The sequence below is a fragment of the Rhinichthys klamathensis genome, unplaced genomic scaffold (assembly GCF_029890125.1).
Source record: "Rhinichthys klamathensis goyatoka isolate OS25496 unplaced genomic scaffold, OSU_Roscu_1.1 h1tg000059l_1, whole genome shotgun sequence".
Taxonomy (NCBI): domain Eukaryota; kingdom Metazoa; phylum Chordata; class Actinopteri; order Cypriniformes; family Leuciscidae; genus Rhinichthys; species Rhinichthys klamathensis.
This window is the reverse complement of record NW_026606604.1, coordinates 10840007-10853322: the sequence shown is the minus strand read 5'-3', so window position 1 is coordinate 10853322 and position 13316 is coordinate 10840007. Positions and strand designations below refer to the sequence as shown.

General features: G+C 36.6%; 1 protein-coding gene across 1 annotated transcript; it reads left to right on the top strand.

Moving 5' to 3' along the window:
- The first annotated feature begins 6178 nt into the window (after positions 1-6178).
- On the top strand, positions 6179-11234 carry LOC130084173 (dynein axonemal assembly factor 3-like). The gene is made up of 12 exons (XM_056249408.1): positions 6179-6261; positions 6482-6575; positions 6663-6772; positions 6908-7001; positions 7351-7511; positions 7604-7780; positions 8269-8391; positions 8472-8594; positions 8789-9011; positions 10436-10550; positions 10652-10726; positions 10845-11234. The coding sequence occupies exons 2-12, from the start codon at positions 6494-6496 to the stop codon at positions 10981-10983; spliced, it is 1422 nt and encodes a 473-aa protein (XP_056105383.1). The 5' UTR covers positions 6179-6261; positions 6482-6493; the 3' UTR covers positions 10984-11234.
- The last annotated feature ends 2082 nt before the right edge of the window (positions 11235-13316 follow it).

Here is a 13316-nt window from a genome sequence, read left to right as displayed (position 1 = left end):
AATATGATTTTAAATGTGTGAATTAGGGTCTAGTATAGGGTGTGAATTTTGAAGCCGCTTTTAAAGTCACCATGAAATCAAAATTGAATATTTCCTAGTTTAAAGGGCTCATATGATGCGAATTCTTGTTTTTCTTTTTCTTTAGTGTGTTATGTAGCTGTTTGTGCGTGTATAAGATCTGCTTCAAAGTCTCAAACCCAAAGAGATATTCTTTGTAAAAGTTAAAGGTGCAGTGTGTGATTTTTAGCGACATCTAGTGGTTCGGTTGCGAGTTTACACTAAGGGCTCAGCCCACCGCTCACCCCTCCCTTTCGAAGAAGCTACGGTGGCTAAAACGGGACAAACATCGTCGTCTGAGACAGCAGAGAATAGCCAGCGTAAACCAAGTTTCTGTACCACAGTCCATTATAAACCACATCATAGATAAAGTTTCAGGTGAGGATCAAGGGTCTTAATACATAATATAATAATAGTAATCAGCTGATTGTCTCACGAACGTAACCAGCACATTCTCCCCACATAGCAAACCCATAATACAGCGAGGGAGAAGAACCACATGAAACTATATATTTTATATGAGCTAATATGAGCTGTTACTGTGGCTGAGCCGGTTAAAGCGTAAAGCCTTGTTTATACTCGACGCGTCCGCATGAGCCCAAAGGTGCGCGCGGCAAAAATGACGTGATTGTAACAGCGCGCGCCTCCGCATCCCCTAGACACACTTACTACACACACAATAGGCTTTTTTTCTCTGATTTTGGAAACTCGATCGACTTAAAATGCTTCCAAGATCGACGGGTTGGTGATTCCTGTAACTGTTTTACGGTCAATGACAAGAGTAACGTTAGCCTACTAATCAGCTGTCTCACAAACTTAACCAGCACATTTATCCCCACATAGCAAAGCCATAACACAGCGAGGGAGAAGAATTAAGTTACATGAAACAATCCAACTATATATTTACACCACTGACAAGGGAAAAGTCACTACTCACGGTGTTTATGGCTAGCTTCTTCTAGCTTCCTGCGGCTTCTCTTTCAAGGTAGTGACGAAACGCGCTCTGTAACGCTGTTTGTTCGCGTTCGGCTACGGTAGAAACATGACGTCACAATATGGCGACCTTCATAGAAGGGGATTCCCGCGCCTATGTAGATATAAATGCCTCATTCTAAGGTAATAAAAACATTACGGTTTATTAAGTAAGTTCTTTATACACCAATGAACACATAGTTATGGATGTCATATTGCATTTCTGTTAATAAATACTCAAAAATGTTACACACTGCACCTTTAAGGCTCAGCACCTTCCTAAAACGCTTCGTTTAAAGCGAAGCACATGAGATGAAAGCTATTGCAAACAACAATTCAACCATCCAATCAATTCCCCATGGACAAAATCAAGTCCCGCCCATAACATTCTTTTCTCGTTCGTCACAATAGGGAAGAAAAGATGGTCACAACTTCAATTTCATGCTGACTTTAAAAAACAAGCTGCCATCAAGTTGCTAAGTAAGATCTACAACTACCACAAGAATGTCAGTTTAGATGCTTTACAAATTGCAGCTTCAAAGTTCACATTTGAGGTATAAAGCTATAAAGGTATAAATGTTAACCACGGAGTTATTTTATAAATTCAAAACTCTATTTTAAAACATTCAATTGTTTTAACGCAGGGTAATGGTGCGACTCCTCAGCCAAAGAATTAGAGCTTTACAGTGGTTATTCACATTTGTGGATCATTTTAGATGTTAGTTTTTGGAGGGAGGGTGTGTTTTTTGTGATTTCACAAAAATGTGATTGATTCCAGACTCCAACGTGACACATCCATCAAGTACGGTCAATTAACTACACAAGGATTTTAAGATTGTTCTATTAACATGCTTAACCCTATAGACCAGTAATAATTGTATATCTCCTACTTAATGTTTAATAATGATACAATCTGGCAGTTATTTGTACTTCCTGGGCTTCTAGATCTCTCTGTTGTATCTCCTGGTAGTGATGAGACTGATTGTGATGTTCTTTCTCTGTCTTGTACCTGTGTCTGTATATCTGTGGATTCACTCTCTTGTCTCCTTACCTGATCCATTTGCATTGTTGCTCCAGGGTCCTCTTGTGCATGTGTCCAAGCCATTGAAGGTAAAATGACAAATTCTGATGTTATTTCACTTTGCTGATTCGGTGTCAGTGGGTTGAACAGCTCCCGCGGAGTGGCAGTATTCCCTCCTCTTGTTCGTCGTCTTGTGTTTTGATCATAATGGTGTCTATCCACTGCAATATTGACACACAAGCAAAGAAACAGGACATGCTTAATATTGAACTAACCAAATCACAAAACAAATACAGCTGCAATGATGCTGTAAGTCAGCCTTTTATCTACAATGGACAAAAGAATCCAACCAAACAAATATACCAAGGTTTGGTGTATCTGCTACCAGCAGGGAATACCTGTCCTTACTGTGGACAATGAGAAACTAACAAAATGCACTGAAACTGATTGTTAGTGCACAGATTAAAATAAAAAGCATTTTAACAGGGGGAAAAGGTAGGTGAAGAAAAGCATCAGTATATGATGGCAAGTGCATCCATCTTACAGCACATGACACTTACAGTTTGGTGCACTTATAGAACATATTCTGTCTGTAATGCATTTGATATTTTGCCCAAACACACGTCTCAGTGTCTCTCCTGCCATTGTGCGTGACTCGAGTACGCCATCGTCTTCCACTGCAGACAATCACAAGATATCGATTGATAAAATATTATTTAAAATACAAAAATGACATTGCAGATTGGATTGTGAATTTAAATACAACAAAAATGAAATGAACATCTCAATAGCTCTTCCCATTAAAGATACAGTAACATTGTAGTATTCTCTGACCATCCTCAAACTTTCAGATTAGAAAAAAGTGATATATATATATATAAAAGGCAATTTACTTTATGTATAGTTCAGTTTTGTAATAATCTGGAGAATTTATTTTCTTCTCATTGTCTCAGACCAAAGTCATCTGGATCGAGTGTTTCTTAAAGCAAACCTAAGGTTCCTGTTAATAGTTATACTTTCAGTATCAGAATGTCATCCTGTACTTGTCTTAGTAAGTCTCAATGTCTCAATCTAGCTTCACCACAATTCTGAATCCCTAAAACAAACCAAATATCAAGGTGATTTTTGAATGAGTCGCAGCACAGCAGTGATGGCCCCATAAAGTATTTGGAAACTTGAGACACAATTTAAAATGTGTATGTCTTTGCATTATATATCAATTCAAAATATCAAAACAACTGGGAATTTTTTTAAAGAAATATAGCACAAACACACTTTTCAATAATAATAATAAAAAAAATGTTGACTAGGATACAAAATATAAAGAAATGGATAGATTGTTGAAAATAAAGACTAAATGTTGCTGGTTGTTACATTTTGTGGGAAATGTTCACATGTTAAAGGGATAGTTGACCTAAAAATGAAAATTCAATCATTATTTACTTATCCTCATACCGTTCCAAATCTGTACAATTTCTTTTTTTCTTCTTCTGTTTAACATAAAGTAAGACATTTTAAGAAATGTCAAGGTTTTTTTCTGTCCATACAATGGAAGTCAATGGTTTCCAAAACGGTTTGGTTACCAACATTCTTCAGTTGTAGAGATTTAAATGAATTTGAGAAACACATCCATGAAACGCAACCATGAAAGCAAAAAAATTAGATTAAAAATAATTGAAAAAGTGGCTCAGAAAAGTGAAGCTGGTTCTGAGAAAAGCTGTAGCATCATTTATTTGCAGATGCCACTTTTTTTGTTTTTTTTTTGTTTCTAATCCTATGAATTTCAGACATTTTCAAGCATGACTTAAGTATCCAAAAATGTTAGGGCCACTGTATGTTTCATGTAAAAATATTACATGCTTTGCCTTTTTATATATTTTAACTAGAACTAAAATTTCAAATTTTTAAATGTCAATGTTAACCTGCTATATTCAGTAAATATACAACAACATACATGAAACAGTACTGATGTGTTTTTCCATGAACAAAGAACAGAAATGAGCTGGAGAAAAAAAGTTCAATAATGTATATGTGAAACAGCATCTTACCTTTCACTTGGATTGAACTATTCCAGTCTGCAGATATCCGTCATGAAGATAACTCCTGAAAACGTTACATGTGTATTTTCCTATATCTGACTGCTGATCATTTCTCGAAGTCGGAGAAAGATTTCCTCTCTCCAGCTCCTGGATGGACAGACTCAGTCAGTGCTCATCATAGTTATCAACTGTTTTCACCTGCCCGTTCATATACTGATAAATGAGCTCTGACTCTCTATACCAGCTGATGTTCATGGACAGCACTGGTTTCAGGTGAGAGATGAACAGGTAAGATGACGTCTGCCACGCATGGAATCACAAGACTAAAGTCTTCAGCTGGACAGAGAAATATTTTGAACCACATGAATAATAGTAAGACATTATTACTGCAATATTGTTCTGTAAAGCTGCTTTGAACCAATGTCCACTAGAAAACTATAAATAAATTTGACTATGCATTTTATCAGTTCACATGTTGAGGTAAAAGGAACAATTTTAAACTGACCTATGTTGAATATTTTTCAAACATGTTTATTTGAATACTTACAGCTGATACTGCTAAAAAATAGTATCTTGTAATGTTTGACATTCATAGATGACTTCCATCCTTATAATGGCAGAGCAGATCCTCCTTATTCCACCACATGATTTCCATCAGCGCTGATGGCTGGCTCAAGATGACATGACAGAACGACATCATCTCCAGGATTAAAAAATGCAGCGTCAGACTGGCAAACAAGAGACAACTCTGAAGAAGAGAGAGAGAGAGAAAAGAATAATTAATAACGAAAAAATCCTGTCAGACATGTCCTAGCCTAATAGTGTTTTATGTACAGTGAGACTCAGCCGAAGCATTAGAGTTATAGATAATGTTTGTTTTGACTTGCCTTGCTTAGTTTCTGACATATCTTTAGCTTCAGCTGTTTTTAATATTTCTGCACACCTGAGACACCGATGGAAAATCCACTGTAAGCCTAGAAAAAAGACAATATGAAACTGTGAATAAAGCTATTTAAAACATTATTATTATTATTATAAAACTTAACATAATATGATTCTTAACATAATTCTTATACATAAATAAGTTATAATATTTACAGTAATTTTAGAAAAAATAAAATAAAAGGTAGCCTAACTTGTACAAATGCATAAAACTATTTTCGGCATGTTACTGCCCTCTGCTGACAGAACAGACAACAGGCAAACTCTGCTTTAGATATGATAAAAACAAAAAACAACAGATAAGTCTACGCGAAATCCGTGTGTATGTCTTTTGTAAATAATAATAATAGGCCTACATACATACATAAACGCTGCCGTTTGCTAGTTTTAATGATAATGAAATTGTGAAGTTAAATATAAATATATATTTTTTTTAAATACCCAATTTATGTTCGACTATGAAACAAATATACACTTATTATATTTCTGAAAGAGGTCCAGTGTTATGTATAACTTTTTTCAAAACAATAAAGGTATTTTAAACGTTTTAATTTCTGATGCCTGTCCATTTCTGAAGAGCAGAAATTAGGTGTATGTGGTTATAATTCAACATACGATCCATTTGCACCTTAAAATACGTATTAATTATCTGCCAAAATAAATAAATAAATAAACTTCCTTCTGTTAACAGCAACTATCGTTTTCCCAGCTTGTGACGAGTCAGGTGAGATTTTTTGTTGGAAATAGTCGAATCACGTCAGCTGATCAGGTGACATTTCTTATGTTCTTATTTTTTAGTCTATGGTTCTTCGACGGAAATGCTACACTGAATATTCAAAGTAATTAATAATATGGATGTTTTAAAGTATATGCCCACCTGTTTAGAGTGTAATAGATAAATTAAGTTAATGTAAAAAAAAAAATAGATTGTAGAAGAAGCAGACGAAAATTTTGAAAATTAGGTTTAGATTTTATTCAGTTTTCTTGAATCTCACCATAATATAAAGTCCACGTTTCAACAGGAATTCCCAGTGCATTCAACCTTGGCTCACTTGTCACATAGATACTATTTGGGCAGGGTTTGCATTAAGTAGTTAACTCTGAGATTTTTGAGTTCTTGAATCAAGAACAGTGTTTGTGTCCTACTACTCTAGACGGCGCGCGGTTCCTGTTGCTAAGCAACCGCGGTCCAAACATTAGCTTGCTTGTACTCGGCAAGAGCAGCGAGAGGTGAGTTTCACAGAGGATTATTTACACTTTGCTACATATATGTTGCGTATATTACGGCTTCACATACTTGTGCAGTCTCTGTAAAATTAAAATTAGTCCAGACAATAAAAAAAAATAGTTCAGCCAGCTGCTAGCTAACTAAAATCCACAACAGTCCGCTAAAAACGGGATCCCAGGAGGATATTCAGGCATTATCCTGTTTTATAATGTCGTAAGTTAGTCCTCGTGAAGAATGAGCGCCGGCCGGACTGTCGAGGGCGCGGGGTGTGTGACCTGGTGGGGATTCGGACCAGCACGAGACCTCCTGAACTCAGGTGAACCATAAACCATCACAGTATCTGACAAAACACAGTAAATATGGATCAATGCTCACACACATTTGTTTGATGTATTGAGAACAGAGAACATGGTGAGGTCAGATGGAGAGCTGAATGTCCTGCTGGTGGGCAGTGGAGATCCCAGACACATCCTGAAGACCATCACTGGACTGACACACTCTGATACACTACATGTGTGTGATTCATCACTGACCTCAGAGTCTGTTACATACAGCATAATAATAGCCTTTATGACATATTACCACAACATAAATCAACTGTTTTGTGCATGTTAATGTGTTAATAATGAGACGTGTGGCATGTTGCAGGTGTGGGTGATTGAGAACAGCATGGAGGTTGTTGCCAGACAATTATTACTACTATATTTATCACTTCAGACCCCTGAGAACATGAGTCTACACAGTACGTACCTTCATATATTGACAAAGCTTCTGCTCTTTTAAAAATTATACGTTTTTAACCTATAAATCCCAGCATAGTATATGTATTCACACATTTTAAAATATTAAAAATGTTTTAAAGAATATAATAAATATATGATACAAATGAGATGTAATAAACTTATATCACATTTAGACAATTTCTGTTTCAAGTTAGGGGAAGGTGTAGAAATCCCCAGAAAATACAAATGTACTACTGTTTTTTCTATACATTGTTTTTGTACTCTGTAAATGTCACATATTATTGCATTCATGTTTGTATACTCAGATCAGAACAAGTCGAGGAAGTTTATTTGTGTTGTATTTTTTAGAAAAGACCGAAGTGTTTCTGGAGGTGTTTGGGAATTCTGAGATTCGCAAAGAGACGGAAGAGACTTTAAAACACGCTGCGGCTCAACTCTCTCTCTCCATCACAAACACTCTGTCCTCTAACTCGCACGCCCATCCTTGCCTTGATACAAGCCTTCTGAAGGTCCAGCAGACATTAATATATGTGTTTCTATACTGCATGTCATAATCAAACTCATCTCAGTGATATCCACTCCTCTGCCGTTTCATCATCAGTTTAAGGAGAGAGATGAGTTGGTCCGGATCTTCAAACTGTGGGAACAGCCACCGTCAGTGCCAGCGAGTGTGCGTAAGGTCTGGGACGCCCGTGTCCGGCAGCACCTGGGGACTCGCTACGACTCACGACAGGGGTGTTTCGACTGGGATCTCAGCATGAAACTGCACCAGAGAGGCGTATGTAGCAAATAACATGACATTATTATACACCTGCACTCCGGAAGGCTAATCAGAGCCGTGCAATAAGACTCAATTTACTGTGTGTTACACAGTTATTTGCCAAATAGACTTATTTCAGCACATATTTTATTACAAATGTGATTGTTTAGGGAATTTCCGAATTACAGCATCTAAATTACATATTTACGATTCACAGAAGACACTTTTTCCATGTTTCCATGTATAAAGAAACAAAAATTTAGTTCAAGTTTCAATAATTTTGTAGGTTTTTTTGTGTGTGTTTCTACTTTTTATATTTCAGTTATTTTAGTACTGCAAGTAAACTAAACGAAAATGACAAATGTTGCCTTGGCAACTAGCTTGAAATAAAATAAGTTTTAATTTGATTTATTTTAAGTAACAAAGTAGTTTTTTTTATGGTTTTAGTTAAGGATATGAAGCCTGCCTCACTACTGTTCTACAAAATCCTGTGATTTTTCTCTTAGTGTGGCGTCATTAGCAAACATCAGTATGTGAAATGGAGGGAAAGTGGTGTGGCCTTTGAAATGAGGGAGGGGCTTTACCAAACAGCCAATCAGAGTCTGCTTTCCACACGAGTGTTCAATCATGTGAGTAGATTGACTGTCTACAATAATAGTTGTGAGCCATGATACACTGTCATGCAACGGTGTGTGTGTGTTTGTACCAGAGAGGAGATCAGGTCGCTGTTAGAGGATATTGGGGGGACATCGTCTCCAGTCCATATCTGTCGTTCGGCATAGTGACCGAGAACAAAGACCTGCTGAAGAAACAGAACAATCAACATGTAAAGGTGACAGGAACTATTTAATACCCCCTAATATGAAGTTACAAACAAAAACCATGTCATTATATTGCATTACTTCTTTTACTGTCCAAGACCACATGTATGACTTATCTTTATAGCTTGTCATTTATACTGCATGATATATATATATTATATTGCAATACATGATTTACCTTTCTCTGGCCATCTTTCTCTCTCAGACTGCTCAGGATATTTCAGAAGTCAACGTCTTGGCGTTGTTTGAATGTCTTGCCACTAGAGGGAGCTCTTTACTGAATGAAGATGTACCAAACCCTCCAAGTTCCTGCTGTCAATCCACAGACAGTTTCATAACAGAAGAGAAGATACAGAATGATCCACCTTCCTCTCAAACTCACTCAGAACATGAGCAACATCCAGCAGTACAACACACACAAGCACTTGGTAATGTCCTATTGCATAGGTCGGCAACCCGCGGCTCTAGAGCCGCATGCGGCTCTTAAGCGCCGCCCTAGTGGCTCCCTGGAGCTTTTTCAAAAATTTGAAAATGGAAAAAATATTTTTTTTGTTTTAATATAATTTCTGTATGAGGAAAAACATGACAAATATTCTTAAAGTTTTTCAACGTTGTAAAAATGTGTATGATAAATATTTAATTTCAACATTTCTGTCACTGAAGAATTTACGTCATAGACTGTGACACACGTGTCTGTCAGATCGGCGTGATGGTAGACCGGTGGCTGACAAACAAACAAACAAACCGGCGGGTGTGTCATGGGCCATGGATCCCAAGGGGAAAAAGAGAAAGATAGCTGAGCACTCCCAACGCAATAGAGTGCGGCGCGGGACTAGATTTGATGGCCGAGCGCGAGCGCGGGCGCGTGCGGTAATGCACTCACTCTACTAAAACAAAATAGAAACGATTTACAGGGCAGAATTTCTATTCATAACATGTTTGCAGCGTTGAGCGATATAGCCAATCACAGACATATGTGTTGATTTCTTGAACGCAATGGCCAATCAGAAGCATTTAAGATAGACTCCCCTCATCGCTCGAAACTGACGTTTTTGTTCAGTGCTGAATTCTGTATGCTGGCAAATCCTTTAATTATAATGAACAAAGTGTGGATATTATGAAAGATTCATTGTGCAGTCAGCTTCATTGATAATAACAGAGATGTGTGAGATCGCGATGAACTGTCATCTTTTTACGGATTATTAAGAGAGCGCACTTTGCGCGCATTCAGTCATGGCAAACCATGCACGCAGTAAACTGCTTGCTTTCATGTTAAATTAACAGTGGTTTGTGTTTTAATGCTTTAATAACAAATAATTTATCAGGAGGATGTATGGTGGCGACACGTAGGCTAACTTGAAAGTATTTGGAGGTACAGAAAAAAGTGTATTTGCGGGCGGGAGCGGGACAAAACAAATGTTGCGGGCGGGAGAAAGAAAGTTGAGAACGTCAGTTATAACGACCCACGCATTAAAAAATGGTCGGGTTAAAATCGGGCTCGGGCTCATAATTACGTTTAATGTGTCGGGCCGGGCCGGGCCGGGCTTGATTTTTTGGGCCGTTCTAAGCTCTAATTTGTAGCCTACTTATCATTTTGATACTAATAAAGCTAATATAACACTTACAGCATGTGTTGCCTTCATTATAAGGCTTATATAACGCTTTTAATTTTTTGCGGCTCCAGACAGATATTTTTTATTTTTTTTGGGTCCAATATGGCTCTTTCAACATTTTGGGTTGCCGACCCCTGTCCTATTGTGTCAGTGAAGTGCTGTAAACAAATCAAACAGTGCTGCTTTTAATAGTTTGAGAGTTTTCCACACATTTACTTTGGGTTCTTGTGTTTTTGCAGATTTGCTGAACCTGAGTGGAGTGAAAGTGTCATTTCTGTCTCCAGACTCTCTCAACAAACTTCCCCTAAAAAACAAATACAGAAAGTTGTTCAACAGCATCTTCTGTTCAGCCAGGTGAAACCTGTTCATATGCAGCTCACAGAAACAGTACTTGAGTTTGTGTGCAAGTGACCAACATAAACTGTCTGATGATAACACCATCTCTGTTTTCTCAGTATGGTTCATCAGCTCGATTCTTCTCTGAGAGAGATCGCAGCGCCTGATGCTGCTCTGCTAATAGAGTTAGCAAAGTGGGTCCATCATCACACACACAATCAAACTTACATTCATGCTCATTCTAACATTTTGATGCATAGCTTGGAAGCAAAACCTCTGAATGCTCATGATCTCTGTGTTTTTCTTGTTCAGCTTCCTGTTGGATCTTTCAAAAGAGCAAGTGTCAGGTTTTGCTGACAGAGTGAAGGAGATCGCTGAAGAATCAGGATTCACTGCAACACACGACCAGAGCAGCGACACACATGCAGTATTCACACGGAAAAGTGACTGAAGGACATTTTCGCAGTTTCAGATACACACTTTACAAACACACACTGCACTACATCAGCCATATGCATTTGATGAATTACAAAAAAAAGGGCAATTTCAGACTAGAAACTGAAATTTGTCTTAATGGGAGATTTGATTAAGCAAGACTCCATAACTTTAACAAACATTTAAATATGAATATGACAATATATATAATTATATAGATTCTAGCTGCTTGAATGTAGATGGACTAATGATTTTAAGCATTATATAAATGTATTCATGTATGTTAACCTTTAATGAATGTTATCATGAAGTGTTGCCTAAATTAGCTTAAATGACCAACAAATGCACAAACAAGTGTGGATGGGTGATTCAAGAAACAAATAAATTGAATAAAAGCATTAATGACTCAAATAAATGGATACATTTCTTAAGGTAAGATCACAGATTACAAACTTTACAAAAACAGGAACACTAAAGTAATAGAACTAAGAGAACTAAAGTAATATAGGAAAAAACAACTACAAACAAAACACCATATCGGTACCGGCTGATATATGTTCATTTTGAACGTTATTGTTGGCCAATATATTAAAGCCGATAAACAAAGGATTATTTCCTTCAGATGCACACTGATGGTTTTGAATTGCTTGAAATATTGAAAATCATTTCAAAAAGGAAAATACAGTTATGTGCAGCACAAGTGTCATATAAGCTACATAAAATTATAATGAAAACATTATACATAAGTTCTGTGCTTGGGACATGGCTTTTAATGGTGAGACTTTTGTTTTTGAAATATTGGCCTATCATTTTTGAGCCCGATTACAAATATAAACAATTGTCGGTTATCGATATCGGCGCATCCCTAACTCTGAGAGAACGTTCATGTTGATCAAGCAAAACACAAACATCACGCCATTATAATAAAACCACAAACACGTGTGTGCTTGAACAATTTTAATTAAAAAAAGTGACATGTTGTCTCTTCCTTTTCATTCACATACAAAATGTAAAGGAAAGACAGATTTCCAGAGTAAGAGAGAAAGTGTAAAGCTCTGCGGTGTACAGATAGTCTGAGCCCAAAGGAAATCCGAGAACAAGTCAAGCAGAGAATACAGTACTGGCCCGGGACAGAGGAGAGATCGATCGCTGATGATTCAACATTCATAAGACAGATGAGGTAAAACACTGCCGCTCCACATTAATATCAGCACTACACAAACACTTACATTGCTACTGTTTTCAGTTTCAAGTTAATTATTAGAATAGTGACAATAAGAATAGAACAACAACAATTAAAAAATCCTTCAGTAAGGTTTAAATTCTAGTGAGATATACAGTGTAAGCAGTGTTAGAGAGAACAGAAGATACAGGCCTTTTTGAACTATATCGATATTTGCAAAATGACAATATCTAGGAGTTGTGCAAACGAGATCTCGCGCACTCAAAAGGCAACTTTATATCTGCCAAGTATGAGGGTGTAACAGAGATAATAAAAAGTACAGCTGCCAACAGATTGCAAAGAGAAAACTGAAAACTAAGAGGAAGTTTACAAGCCCTTGCTCTCAGTCCGGCTAAGTGTAGCAAAGGGCTTACAGCGACAACAAATACTGAAATACAGCATTATGCGGCCTGTATATTGATTGTAAATGTTTGACGTTGATAAGCATATCTCATTCCTTTACCTGTGAAACCAGTCACCACCTTCATATCCTTTTGCAAAAACAGTTTTTGGTGTTGTATGTTCTAATGCAACAATTGTCTAATCATATGAGTTATAGTAGTATGATTATAGTAATATGTCCTGCATCACATTCTAACTCTAGTTTGTCTATTAGTGCATATTACAATAACAGATTAAATCAATTTCTGTTTTTTTTAATCACTTTTCAGTTTTATACTTTTTTAAAAAAAATAAAGTTACATCGGAATGTTTTTAAAGTTTATTACTATTATTAAATAGTAAATACATATTAATCAAGACCACATTTAGCTTTGAAAGCATTTTTGCAATTTAATTAGTTCATTAGAATATGGTTAACCATATAAATGGATTCCAAGTACATAAATTAAAAATTAAAATTAAAATCAAATCAAGATTTTGCACTATATACTTAGCATCTAGGTCTCTTAAGAGTCAAAGGGATAGTTCACCCAAAAATAAAAATTCTGTCATAATTTACATTTCATTCCAATAATACCGGCACTTTAATTCATCTTCAGAACACAATTGAAGATATTTTTGATGAAATCTGAGAGCTTTCTGTCCCTCCATTGACAGCTATGCAACTACCGCTTCAAAAAGTTCATAAGATCGTAAAACGAATCCATATGAATTGAGCGGTTTAG

Excerpts from the sequence above, each read along its gene's own strand:
- LOC130084173 (XM_056249408.1), top strand. The coding sequence starts at position 6,494 with ATGAGCGCCGGCCGGACTGTCGAGGGCGCGGGGTGTGTGACCTGGTGG. Across the intron at positions 7,002-7,350 it reads TGAGAACATGAGTCTACACA|AAAAGACCGAAGTGTTTCTG; the intron begins GTACGTACCTTC and ends TGTATTTTTTAG. Across the intron at positions 9,012-10,435 it reads ACAACACACACAAGCACTTG|ATTTGCTGAACCTGAGTGGA; the intron begins GTAATGTCCTAT and ends GTGTTTTTGCAG.